Here is a 14,526-nt window from a genome sequence, read left to right as displayed (position 1 = left end):
TTTATTTCCTTTCTTCAGAGGCTTGTAGAGTGAAGAATCTGCAAGGTCATCCCTAGATACTCATATTATCACTGTCCACTAGGAAGGACAATACATAATTTATCAGGTGATTTTCATATATCCATGCATATTTTATTTTCCCATCCAAACACATTTGAGAAGAACCTAGGGTAGGCATATTATTGATAAACAAATCAACCGAGTTTCAGGAAGATGAAATGAGTGTCTCACATACCCCAAGGCAGCAGTTTAGAAAGAATTACTACATTATGTTTCTGCTATATGAGTAAAACAATTACTCCCTCAGCATTTGCTAAACAATAACATCACTCCAAATGCAAGACCTTTGACAGACACCCCCAGGGTTACTGGCAAGCTATGATGCACCCTGTGGAGCAGCCAAGTTCCTGCAGCATCCTGTGGAAGTCTTTCTCCTCCCTCTTCTACCTGATGAACTCAGAAGGCTCTGTGGCACAGAATAACTTGATTTTAATGTAGAGGGCTGGAGGCTTAAGTGTGCAAACAGGGAGCAGAACGCTGTCAACTTCTGACCTATCTGACTACAAGCGAGCCTTTGCTGGTGAGATCCTTCAGTGAGCACTGAATCAGCAAGACCCTGACAGATCGCAAGCCTCACAGTTTGGAAAGTTTCTATATTGCCCATTGAGCCTAACTCACCCATCCTTTAGCAAGCTGGGCTTTCATTGCTGGTCCCACCTTCATTTCTATACCACACCTCCAGCATCAAGCCCAGGATAGCACCTCCAGTGCTGTCTTCAGCTACCCAAGGAGAAGGGTTCCTCTCAGAAGCCAGAGCCAGTCTGAGCTCTCCCTCAGATGGAGTCAGCGCACATTCTTCTCACACTGCTTTCAGGCTCCCTCGATTTGGAATGTATTATATAAAAGCATATGCTTTTTTTTGGCAACTTTGGTTAATCCACTTATAAAGGGGAGATTGAAACTCCAACAAGGTTCAAAAAAGATTGCTGAAATATTTCTGCATCTATTTTGAAGCAGATTCCATGCCCCCCATCCCCTGCTCCCCTTCATTTTCTTATACATGCAGATATTTGTCTTATAAATACCACTGTGAATATAAATCATTTAATTAAGAATCTGAGCCACCTAACTAGAGAACAGAGGGGAATATCAAATGACACAGGATATAGGAACCATCTGCAAGGCAGAAATGGCACACGTCTGTTTCCAAAAAGAGGCAAGAAGTCACAATTCTTATTGTACAATGATAAAATAGATTTTCACTGGGGCAGATGTTGCTCTGAAAGGTTGCTCATGGTTTTAGAAAATGCAGCCTAGTAGACAAAAGCTTCCCAGGAATGTATCCATATGCTTTGATGAAGCTTGCCATTAGTCAGAACTTTGGTATCTTTCACAAACTTCCTTGCAGAAGAACTCAAGGGAGCAGGGGTTTATTTTGTTTCAGATTGTTCAGTGTTCAATAGCTGGGTTATGTGTGTGGTTATTCGGTGAGCAGAGAATCATCATAGTGACACTACGTACACTGGGGCAAAGCCTCATGTGGAAGGAAACTGTGGAACAGGGAGTCATGGGGGAGGAGACCCTGGAGCAGAGACTCGTAGGTGAAGGTCACAATGAGACAGAGCATCTTTGGGAAGGGCACAGTAGTGCACAACCCTGGTGGATAAAAGACAAACTCAATAACAGAAAGACACTAAGGGAAAACCCATTCCCCGGGAGTTTATTTCAGTGTGGTTGTACTTTCCATAGTCCACTCAAAGCTGTCTCCATCAATGGCTCAAATTACTCTCTAGAACAGAGCTCTCATGTATACACCTAGATGATCTCTAACTAGTTTCTCAGGCTTCCTCCTTCTAGTCAAGTTTATAGTTAAAATTAACCACCACAGACAAATTTTAAAGACATTGAAATGTGGACCCCAATTCGTCTGAAAATTGATATGGGTGTCCCTTGTAGGATGCCTGTTTGGAAGGGCCTAGAAGTAGTTTGAGGGAGTTGGGTGTGTGATTCTTTCTCTCACCTTCTGGAGGCACAGTGGTACTGCATCTACTGAGACCCCCAATACTTCTAACCAAGAGGTTTCTCTTGACACCGAGAAAAGTGGAACCAATAACATAGAAGTTTGGTCATCTCTGTTTTGGCTACTAAATTAAAATCTAAAGCACGGGATAAATCTGCACTACATATGAGTAAGAGTTTATTGATTCTCAAAAGAATCTTGTAACTAAACTGAGGCATGAAATTGGAATTACCATTACCAGACTATTTTCTCTCTTATGCAGTAATTTATACATATGAAGATCTGACAGATCCCATCAGAACTTGCTTTTGGGGATGTAGTTTGTGGATTAAAATCCAAGACCCACACCTGTCCCATATCTTCCTACAGTATGACCTTTAGGCAATCATCAACCTCTGTGTTTTAAAGTGGGGATTGTGTTAGTATGCTTAGTTACTTCTTAGTATTTTGCTAAATAACAGATAATGAATGGCACGAATTAAAATGATAAATATTCTTACTAACCAGTTATTATAATTTATAGATTTAAATCATATATATATATAACATATATAATATATTTCTTTTTTAAAACATTTCTAATTCAACAGAATGGCATATACTCACAGTGCTGCAAAACCATCACCACCACCTAATTCTGAGTGTTTGTCTGTACTCCCAAATCATTAAAACTGAACAATCACTTCGTATGCTTCCTCCCTGCTCACAGGTATTGTATTTATTGTGATAAAATTCTCTATTTGAAAGTAAGTGGAAGCATATAAATTTTCTTTTGTGTCCATCTCACTTAGCTTGGGATAGAGCCGAAGATGTTGCACTGTGTGAAAAGCCTAACTTCTTCACAAGGCTGAGAGACACTTGCCCACACATGCACAAAGTTTATCTGTACAATTCCTTTTTTGAGGGATGCTTCGATGATAGTTTATAAGTTTTTTTTTCTTTTGTGGAAAATGTTGCTGTTAATCAGGTACTAATCAGCTTACATGTCCTTTTTAATCACTGAGGAATCTTTGAGTCAGTGTTGGTTCATCATGAGGGGATACTAACTTAGATTTTGAGGAATCATTCTACTCTACCCCACTGCATATACCAATATAGTATTCTGTGTTCCCACAAGAGTTCCAGTGTCTCGCTTCTTCCCCAACACATATTGGTCATTCTCATGCTCCCTATTGTGTGTGTGGCGGAGGAGGGGGGATTTACAGATCCTCATGCATCTGAAATGGTATCCTGTATGGATACTAAAATGAGAGACAGCCTTTTTTTTTTTTTTTTTTTTTTTTGAGGGCATGCTGATCAGCATGTGTGCGTCCTCTTCAGAGAGCATCTATTCCCCCATTTGGCTCCATCAGTTAAGGCTTTTCCCACACATTCTTTAAATATTGTTGGTGTGACACTCACTTCATCGACCACTTCTTTTGGTGTCCTAGTCAGAAAATAACCAACACATCCTGTGTCAGAAGATGTTCCCTCATCTCCTGAGTGTTCCATTCATCATCTACTTAAACTCTGACTTCTTTCAAATAAATTCGGTACATTTCTTTGGCTAATGGCTATCTAGTTTCCTGAGAATCGTGCGTTGAGTTGCATTCCTTTCCTGGATTGATCATCTTGCTCTCCTTGTGAAAAGTCATTGGACCATGTGGGAAGAATTTATTGACTGGCTGTCTGATGCACTCTTGGGATCCACAACTATGGCTTCACATCATCATCACATTGTTTTGATCACTGTAGCTCTCTAGTATGTCTCAAAGTCTGTTCTCCTTTTCTCAAGACTGTCTTGGTATACAGTGTCACTTGATATTGTGTTCAAAGTTTAGGCTTGATACTTTCTCTCAGAAATAAGGTTTTGACAGATCTGGTGTTGAATCTGTAGTGTTTGCTCTCTCTCTCTCTCTCTCTCTCTCTCTCTCTCTCTCTCTCTCTCTCTCTCTCTCTCTCTCTCTTCTGTGACTAGTATCTTTACAAACTTAAGTCTCGCCGGGCGGTGGTGCCGCACGCCTTTAATCCCAGCACTCGGGAGGCAGAGCCAGGCGGATCTCTGTGAGTTCGAGGCCAACCTGGGCTACCAAGTGAGTTCCAGGAAAGGCGCAAAGCTACACAGAGAAACCCTGTCTCGAAAAACCAAACAAACAAACAAACAAACAAACAAACAAACAAACAAACTTAAGTCTCCCAGTTTTGAACACATGTGTTCTGTGTTCTCCTCTTTCTTATGTCTTTAATTCCTCTCAGAAATGTTCGTAATTTTAAAATTCAACTGTTTTTCTCTTTGGTTAAATTTTTCCCATCATTTAATTCTTTTCAATGATAAAGTAAATTAAAATCTTGTCCTCATGTCTTTTTAAAACTCATCTTGCAACAAGAAATAAGGTAGGTAGGGCAGCCGTTATTGTCCTTACATCATGATAAGAGGTGACTATAAATTTTAAAATTTTAGGCTGATTTGTAAGATTATGATCCTGGTTTTGGCCAGTGGCTCTAACCCCAACATCTTTGTCCAGGCTACTGGCCCACATTCATTTCATCGCACACCTGAAATCAAGGTGTTGACTATGTTCCCTAGCACACAAAATTGTTGTGAGAAGAAATTGAGCAGTTCCTTTGAGAATCTTTTGGAAGGTCTCTAGGTTGGTGTCTATGAAGAGTCACTCTTCCTGGAACTTGTCCTCACACAGGGGCCTTGGCTGATGCTACATAAGCACCAGGATGAAAGTAAGGCCAGGAGCAACTGACCCTGACAATCCCAGTCACGGAATTAATTATGACTGGGGGAAGGAAACTGAGCATGTCCTCACTGACAGTCACAATTTTATGGACATAAAGCACTCACTATTTTAGACTTTGGAAATGTCCACCTATCATTGATGAATAATTACCTGTGCAAATGCTGGATGCTAGTACTACATCTAACAACAGAGCTACTTACTGTGAATGAATTAACGATTTCATCTTCTGTAGGAATGAATGTATTTACTACAGAGATTCTTTCCCCTATTCTTCATTGTTTATATCATATATTATTTTATTACATTTACTTAATTCTTTATTTCTGAGGGAAGGGAGCCTGTTTTAAATCTTTGTCTCAGGAAATAACAAGATAGAAAGGATAATTTTCCAGTGTTAATTCTCTTCTTCCTCACTGTGGGCTGAAGAATGGAACAGGGTTCTTCAGGCTTGGCAACAAATATCTTGATTTTCTGAGCCTGTCTTGTGAAAAGTTTTTAAACTTTTGACTTTATTTTTGTAAATGAGAAGAAAACTCTTGTTTCAAGTGATCTTCGGTTATATTAGCAATTGCTTCTAATTAAGTATTTGAAAAAAAAATTCTTATATAGAAGAGAGCTATTAACCACTTAAAGATACTTAATTTCCATATACATACAAACAACAAAAACAGTCTCAGCAGGCTGTATTTATATATTGCTTTATTTATATATATTTATATATAACTGCATATAACAATATAATGCAAAGAGGCTATCAAGCTGAGACTTGGAGATATGGGAGAAATTAGATGGAGAGCAGTGGAGAGGGGCTGGAAGCAGGGAAAGGTGGAGGGTAGGGGATGCAGTTATATTTCAATTACAAGCGTATTTTCAAATGTACAAAAAAGATTAAATAAATACTTAATTACAAAATATAAAATATAAAAATTATATATTTGATGTTTAAAATACATTTGAAACTCTCCATTCTTTAGTTCTCTGATGATGTTCTAATAAATTGCCGCAAATCTAGAGTCTTCGAAAGATCACACTTTTTTTCTTTTATAGATTTAGAGGCCATGTGTCTACATGATCCTCGATAGCCACCACTAATATTTTATAACATTCTGGGAAGGCTTACTCACCTTTTCTGGTTTCTAGAGGTTCTGATCATCGTTATTGTGTGATCTTCTTCTCCGTTTTCTTGCTTGAGATGTCAAGTCAGCTGCTTTTCAAAGCCCATGCCCTCACCCTCTCTCTTCCGTCCGACTGTAGCTGAAACAGTTCTCTGGCTGAAAGAGGATATCTTGGGATTAAGTGTGGTCACCTCTGGTCATCTAGAATAATCTCTCATCTCAGGATCATCTGATGATGGGCTGTGTTCCTTATCATCTACACCTTGAAATATAATCCAGGCGTCTGTGATCAAGACCTACACTTTCTGGCTTCTAGAAATGTAAGCTATATCTTTACATGTTAGGTCTTGTTGAAGGAACCTTGCTCAAATTTCTTTGTTTCTTAGGGAACGAAGGTTGTACAATAAAAGTGACTTGCTTAGCTGTTCTATCGTGCTTACTACACCCATGGTGTTTTGTTCCTATTTCACCCTATTCACACAAGAAATAGCCTGCTTAACCTCACCCTACATTCTTACACTCATTCCTACATCAGGACTCATTCGTACTTTTGTTTTTATTTGTATGGCTTGTATACCATGATGATGGCTACTGAATGACATTCCCACTAATAATTTTTATTAGATTCTTTTTCTATTACACTTATCCTCCTCCCCACAACTCTTCTCAAACTCATCTTCTCTTTCACTACCCACCAAACTTGTGTCTTTTTCCCACATCAAGACAAATTTGTGCTGCCCAAATATTATTGGATATGTGGTATCACACTGGAGCATGGTTGACTTATTTAAATGCTGCACTCTTGGAGAGAAACCATATTTTGTTCTCCCAGTAACTGAATGCCAAGGACTCCATGGCTGGGGTTTGAACTGTGTGCCCCAGTCTCCTCTCCATGCTAGGCTTTGGTCTGCTGGAGTCTGCACAAGTTTGTTCAGCTGATTTTTTTCTTACATTTTTATTAATTAAATTTATTCATCTATTTTAAATCCTAAATGAAGTTTCCATTCCTCCCCTCCTCCCAATTCCTCCCTCGGCCTCTATCCCCTCCAATCCACTCCTCTTCTGTTTCTGTTCAGAAAGGGGCAGACATCCAAAGAGTATCTAGAAATCATGGCATTTCAAGTTAAGTTAGGACTAAGCTCTTCCCCTTGTATTAAGCTTTGCATCAGTATGAGGAATACTTTCTCCAAAACCAGCCAAAGCATTAGCGACAGGCCCTCCTGAACTGGCCATCTCTTGTAATCAAATTGGTAAGAACCCCAACTGTCATCAGAGCCTTCATCCAGTAACTGATGGAAAAAAAATGCCGAGATCCACAACAAAGCACTGGGCTGAGATCAGGGAGTCCTGTTGAAGACAGGGAGGAAGGATTATACAAGCCAGGGGCTCCAAGGTCATCATAATGGAACCCACCAAAACAACTAACCTGGACTCATAGGAGCTCACATACCCTAGACTGACAGGTAGGGAACCTGTATGGAACCAACTTAGGCCTTCTACATAAGTGTGACAGTTGTGTAACTTGATCTACTTGTGGGACAACTGAAAATGTTTTAAAGAGTAGGGTGGAGGTAGCAGAAAGAAAATAAAATCTGGAACATTCTATAGGCAGTTTTTCTAAATTAGTCGACTTTCAGATGTAGTTGTTCATTTATGCTTTCTCCACAGTAATGGGTAATTTTACATCCACTCATGCATTCTTGTCTTATTGGTTCCCAGCCAGAAGAGATTTTTCTCAAAAGCTAAATAGGCACAATGACAGAGGAATCTCCAGATTTATATATTATTTTTCTATTTATACACAAAGCAAAAGGATTATGAACTGCAGGTGTGTATAATGCATTCTAAGCTTGCCCAACCATAAAAACAAGGATATGTGTCTTCTTTTCCTCGAGACACCCTATTTTTATTTGTTTTCTTTTGATTTTAGGTTTCAGAATGATGCATCTTGCCTCTGACAAGTGACAGTAATTACAAAAGCTGAAACTCACATGTGGAAAGAGATGCTCTGTTGATATCACTCCTCTCACATTGCAAATGTTCTGATGGGCTCAAAATATATTAAATGAAAGTTCAAAGCTGCAAAAATTAAATGATAATTGCACAATTTTCTTGTCAAAGTACATACAATTCAATGGCCATAACTGTGATCTTCATGTCAGTGGTTTATTTTAGAATATAAAGAAACTGTTTGGAATTCCCTCCATCTAGAAATTGTAACTTACGCTGAACCTTAAAGCCTCTGAATATCACCCATCTCTTTTACCAGAATTGTAAAATTGGCAAAGACACAGCAACACATTTTATGCTAATCAGGCAGTCAACTAATGTGCTGTGCTTTAGCTATAGTTTGCAAGCAGTAAGTATAGCAGAAATGAATGGCTTTAAAGGCCAGAAAAGATCGGCACTTTATTCAGTGCAATTCTTATTTTATCTAAGAACTGAAGAAATGGAGTCTCCCTAAATTTTATGTACTTGTGTAGTAATTTAATTTTATAATGTTAGGATGAAATTTGCCTTCTTCTACACTTTGACCTCAGCAGTGCTCACATGAGCTCAAAAGCTTGGATCCAAGCACATTTATTGATCTTCCTTTAGCTCTGGTCCGATGCTAAATTCTGGGCTAACTGGAAGAACATGCGCTTGCACTTAATGAATAAAACTTAAGCAGCAAAATTGTCTTTCAGTAGAGTTATTAATAATATTGGGTGCTTGGAATTTAGAAACAAGGAAAAACTCCCTGAATCCAAATCCTTTTCTGATTCATCAAGAATACATTGTTATCTTTTTAACTAACCATCCCGATGCCATCCCTCCTATGACTCTAAAGTTATCTTTCTGAAAAATATACTTAGGGAAGTTCTATCATGCTAGTTAGCATCATAGTATGGCATCCTTCCACCACCCAAGAGGCAGTGGCTATCTAGGATACCTTGCCAATCTTTCCACATGCTTTCACAACAGTTTTCTATTTGGCTATCACAACACCCACCCCCTCACTCCTTATAAGCCAGCTCATATCAATCTATCCCATGCTGGTACACACAACTCTCTTGTTTCCTGCCTTTTAACTTAGTGCTGACTTTGTAATTACTTGTTACATAAACTCTCTGTCATACGTTGACCTTCCAGGACCGCTGAGGAACTTATCAATACTCTACATACTGCACAGGTTTATCATTCATTTGGAAGGAGGATCTTCATAAGATACAAACAGACAAGAGACTAGATTGGGGTATGACATCTCAGCACAGTCTTCTCAGGCCTCAAAGCAGCATCTACCAGCAACATGTCCAGTATGGCACTTCCCAACATGCTGTAATCAGTAATGATGATTCACCTAATAATTCAAAATTATCAGGTAGTAAAATACCAGGCAGCATGAACCATCAGCTCCTTGCTAGGCAACGCAATTCCCATTGCCCCCCTTATTTCACAAGCCTTCTACCTGACCCATCTGTTCTTCACTCATTTTACAAGTATTTATCTTACCATATCTCTTCCCAGGAAGCACAGTCATGTCCTTCACCGACAGGGTCATCCTGGAGGCTCTGGAAAGAACACCTCAGTCTAATTAATACTTGCCCTGGTGATGGAGCCTTAGTGACTGCCTAATTTACAAATAAAGGATGTAGCTTTCAGCTTTGCAAATCTAGACTTATCTTCATCTGGATTTAGTATTAAAACACTGCCCAGCTCTTTTTCGTGGCGCCTCCTAGGCGGTCGGCTGTGTCAAGATGAAGCTGAATATCTCCTTCCCCGCCACCGGCTGCCAGAAACTCATCGAAGTGGACGATGAGCGCAAGCTTCGCACGTTCTACGAGAAGCGCATGGCCACGGAAGTGGCTGCCGACGCCCTGGGTGAAGAGTGGAAGGGCTACGTGGTCCGAATCAGTGGCGGGAATGACAAACAAGGTTTTCCCATGAAGCAAGGCGTGTTGACCCACGGCAGAGTGCGCCTGCTGTTGAGTAAGGGGCATTCTTGTTATAGACCAAGGAGAACCGGAGAGAGGAAGCGCAAGTCTGTTCGAGGATGCATCGTGGATGCCAATCTCAGTGTTCTCAACTTGGTTATTGTAAAGAAAGGAGAGAAGGATATTCCTGGACTGACAGATACCACTGTGCCTCGTCGATTGGGACCTAAAAGAGCTAGCAGAATCCGGAAGCTTTTTAATCTCTCTAAAGAAGATGATGTCCGCCAATACGTGGTCAGAAAGCCGTTAAACAAAGAAGGTAAGAAGCCCAGGACCAAAGCACCCAAGATTCAGCGTCTTGTTACTCCACGTGTCCTGCAACACAAACGCCGTCAAATCGCTCTAAAGAAACAACGAACCAAGAAAAACAAGGAGGAGGCTGCAGAATATGCTAAACTTTTGGCCAAGAGAATGAAGGAAGCCAAAGAAAAGCGCCAGGAACAGATCGCCAAGAGACGTAGGCTGTCCTCTCTGAGAGCTTCTACTTCTAAGTCTGAGTCCAGTCAAAAATAAGTCTTTAAGGGTAACAAATAAATGATCATACCTTAAAAAAAAACAACAAAAAAAAAAACACTGCCCATTATTCTAGTAGGTCTGTTTTATCTTATAATCAGTTTATTCCACCTATCATACAAATATCTACTTAGATATATACCTAAGTATATTTTATTAATTTTGAGCTTAAAAAATCTGAAGATATTTTCCAGTCATCATTTATACAGTTGTATTTTTATGGGCTTTAGTGAACGACACTGTGCTTTATTAGAAACATAGATGTTTTCAAGTCTGCATTTTGAATCCCATCATCCAGTTAACCATCATGTTTCCCAATCTATGGAGAGTTTTCAGTGATGCTTTCCACAGCTCCAAGCTGCCTAGGATTGGTTTTCACTCTCACTGTGGTGAGTTATGTAAGAAGCTTCCTGATAGCTGTGTTCTGGAAGGAAAGTCCATGGCATACTTGCCATCCAAATCTCTGGGGAAGGGAACATTAACTCAAACCTGGGAGTGTGCACAGCATCCTCCACTTACCTAAACATTCCTATGTAAACAAGTTTTTTTCTCTTTCTAGCAAAGTTCATGAGTGTCCATATTCCAGATTTCAAGAAAAAGTTTATGACATGAATATCTAGTAATGCCCTGCAGAAGGCTCAGATTTACTAGACAGAAACCAGACTCCTCCTCTTCCGGCTGACTGTGCCTCCTTTAGACCTTTCCTTATATCTCAAAGCCTAATTTGTTACTATCACTGTTATAAAGTATTAGACATTGAATGAGCATATATATATTCTGTTTCTCAGTGTCAAAGGTCCCAGTGCATGCTCACTTGGCTCTGTTGCCTTTGGATGGAACACAATGGCATAAAGCAGGTGGCAGAGACACTGCTGGCTTCCAGAACTCAGGGAAACAGAGAGAGGAAGAATCCAGGGTTCCATTATATCCTTAAAAAGCAAGCTTTGGACAACCCAGCCTTATTCCTCCAGTTTCCATCTCAAAAGGTTCCACCAGTTGCTTAGAAGGCCACAGACTGACCACCACGTTCTTAAGAGCTGTGCTTTAGGGGGCACTCTAGAGTCTATGGGTAATACCAAAGGGTTATACTTCTGAAACTACTGTCCATAAAGCAAATGGCTGACCCTTCTCTGCTTTTTATTTGGACACTGGGCAAATTGTGGCGATAGAAAGAAAAAGAAAAGAGAAGGAAAGAAAAATAAACAATCGAGTCACACAGGCTGAGCCCATTTTGGGAGGTCCAGTTGAGCCTCTCAGATCCCATTGCCTCTTACATGAAATAAAGGTCATAGAAAAATTTTATCTTTGGAATTATTGCTAGAGTTAAATTGGTGCATTTACCACACTTGTGTGTAGTGTGACTTTCTTTTTTTTTTTTTTTTTGAAAGAGTAATGTTCCAGTGTTATGGCTCCTGACAAATACTAACGCCTTATCTGCCATGTCTGTTATATGCAACCTATCAGATTCAGAGTAGGGATGCGATTTCCAAACTAAAATGTCACAAAACTGCTCCCCTGCCACCACACTAAAGTCTTCTGTGCGTTACTTAGTTGTGTTGTGTGCTGTTCTGTGCACACACAGCTCTGATACACAATGCCTTGTTGTGTCAGCCTTGATGCACATTCACATGTCAGGGCTTATGTCTAAAATGATTACACAATCCTGGCTTTGCCTTTCAGGACAAGGCAAACATCACTTTCTAAAGCAAGCTCTCAGCTTGCCCTAGGTCAGAATTCATGTTCCAGCATTTAACCGGGCATAAGTCCTTCTGGCAGGAATTGTCCTGTAATCAGACATACATGCTAGCTAAGTCCATAGCATAGCTCCAGAAATCAGACAGCAAAGATACCGCCCTGCCCATGATAGCTTCCTTATTCTCATTGTCCTGATAGAGGATACTTCATTTCTTGTTCATGGCATTATATGTATTTTCATTTCCGGCTCTCATTTCCTCTGAGACTAAAGGCAAAGGACATCACAATATGCTTCTGAAAATTTCATGCACAATTTAGTAGGAATAATGCAGGCATATATATGAAGGTTTGCCGAGGCACAACATTTGCTAGGAGGCAATACATGTGCCTCAAAGGGTCAGCAGCAGGTTTGAAGACCATACCAACTGTTACCTATGTTTCATTTCCAATTCTCACTTTTGAGTTTAGTCATATAATAAGATAATTGCTCAATTTTGAAGGCATTTTCAGACACCAAAATAACCTCGAGAGAAAGCCATGGCAGGTGCTATCTTATTTATGACACAGAGCTCCTCATTTTCTGAGAGTTCCAGCACACAAAATACTTCTTGAGGTTGTCTTTCTGTAAGGATAAGCCTTGTTTATGTGCGCAAAACTACATTGTACTGCCTTTATTCTCTTTCTCCAAAACAGTAAGTTTTGGAGAATAGAATAGAACCAGGTGCTTGCTTCATGATCCACATGCTAGCCTGGTTGGCTTTTCCTGCATCCAATATACACAGCAAACGATCATTGACTCAGCAGGACAGAGTGCTTCCTGCCTTCTTCCCTCGTGTGTTGATTCCAATGGGAATATGAAACAGCCCTGGGTTCTAGAGAGATATGTATTTATGAAGCAACAACACAATATACACCGAAGCAGAAAGGTAAGATAGCAAACCTATTTCAAGTATGAGCAGAATTTATGTTGAATTATAATGACAGACTGTCCATTATGTAATTTAGCTTTTCTTTCTAACAAATTATAACTGTCCAGCAGAACCCTAAATAAATCCTCTCAGTTATGAAAATTCTGACCACAGAGCAAGCATTGACAGTCTTCTCTCCTAAATATTTGGGTAGTGTTACCCTTGTGGTCAGAAGAATAAATTTGTATATGGTTCTCGGTAACAAAAATTTGATACAGAACTTTCACTTAAATTTAACGTAATAAAACACAATGGCACCACTTATTAGCTTCTTAAACATAATCTTTTTTTTTTTTTTTTTTTTTTTTTTAATTTTTATTTTGCAATACAATTCAGTTCTACATATCAGCCACAGATTCCCTTGTTCTCCCCCCTCCCGCCCCCCTCACCTTCCCCCCAGCCCGCCCCCCATTCCAATCTCCTCCAGGGCAAAGCCTTCCCCACAGACTGAGATCAACCTGGTGGACTCAGTCCAGGTAGGTCCAGTCCCCTCCTCCCATGCTGAGCCAAGGGACCCTGCATAGGCCCCAGGTTTCAAACAGCCAACTCATGCAATGAGCACAGGACCCGGTCCCACTGCCTGGATGCCTCCCAAACAGATCAGGCCAATCAACTGTCTCACCCACTCAGAGGGCCTGATCCAGTTGGTGACCCCTCAGCCATTGGTTCATATTTCATGTGTTTCCGTTTGTTTGGCTATTTGTCTCTGTGCTTTATCCGACCTTGGTCTCAACAATTCTCTCTCATATAAACCCTCCTCATTCTCGCTAATTGGACTCCCAGAGATCCACCTGGGGCCTAGTCATGGATCTCTGCCTCCAGGTCCATCAGTAGTTGGATGAGGTTTCTAGCACGACAATTAGGGTGTTTGGCCATCCCATCACCAGAGTAGGTCAGTTCGGATTGTCGCTCGACCATTGCCAGCAGTCTGTTGTGGGGGTATCTTTGTGGATTTCTGTGGGCCTCTCTAGCACTTTGTTTCTTCCTATTCTCATGTGGTCTTCATTTACCATGGTCTCCTATTCCTTGTTCTCCCTCTCTGTTTTTGATCCAGCTGGGATCTCCCACTCACCCAAGCTCTCTTTCCCTCGACCCTCGCCCTTCACTACCCCCACTCCTGTCCAGGCTGTTCATGTAGATCTCATTCCATTTCTCTGTCGTTGGGCGATCCCTGTGTCTTTCTTGGGGTCCTGTTTTCCAGGTAGCCTGCCTGGTGATGTGAGTAGCAGTCCAGTCATCCTTGTTCCACATCTAGTATCCTGTTATGAGTGAGTACATACCATGTTTGTCTTTCTGAGTCTGGGATACCTCACTCAGGATGATTTTTTCTAGATCCATCCATTTGTCTGCAAACCTCATGATGTCATTGTTTTTCTCTGCTGAGTAGTATTCCATTGTGTATATGTACCACATTTTGTTTATCCATTCTTCAGTTGAAGGGCATCTAGGTTGTTTCCATGTTCTGGCTATTACAAACAACGCTGATATGAACATAGCTGAACAAGTGCTCTT

General features: G+C 40.4%; 1 protein-coding gene across 1 annotated transcript; it reads left to right on the top strand.

Annotated features, from left to right (window-relative positions):
* The first annotated feature begins 9,566 nt into the window (after nucleotides 1–9,566).
* LOC131895732 (small ribosomal subunit protein eS6-like) lies at nucleotides 9,567–10,388 on the top strand. The gene has a single exon (XM_059246224.1). The coding sequence runs from the start codon at nucleotides 9,602–9,604 to the stop codon at nucleotides 10,349–10,351; it is 750 nt and encodes a 249-aa protein (XP_059102207.1). The 5' UTR covers nucleotides 9,567–9,601; the 3' UTR covers nucleotides 10,352–10,388.
* The last annotated feature ends 4,138 nt before the right edge of the window (nucleotides 10,389–14,526 follow it).

This window comes from Peromyscus eremicus, chromosome 19 (assembly GCF_949786415.1).
Source record: "Peromyscus eremicus chromosome 19, PerEre_H2_v1, whole genome shotgun sequence".
NCBI classification, from domain to species: Eukaryota; Metazoa; Chordata; class Mammalia; order Rodentia; family Cricetidae; genus Peromyscus; species Peromyscus eremicus.
Note: the sequence above shows the minus strand (reverse complement) of the source record. Positions and strands in the feature narration are given on the sequence as shown.

What these genes read in the sequence shown, in the direction of transcription:
- LOC131895732 (XM_059246224.1), top strand. Translation starts at nt 9,602, where the DNA reads ATGAAGCTGAATATCTCCTTCCCCGCCACCGGCTGCCAGAAACTCATC.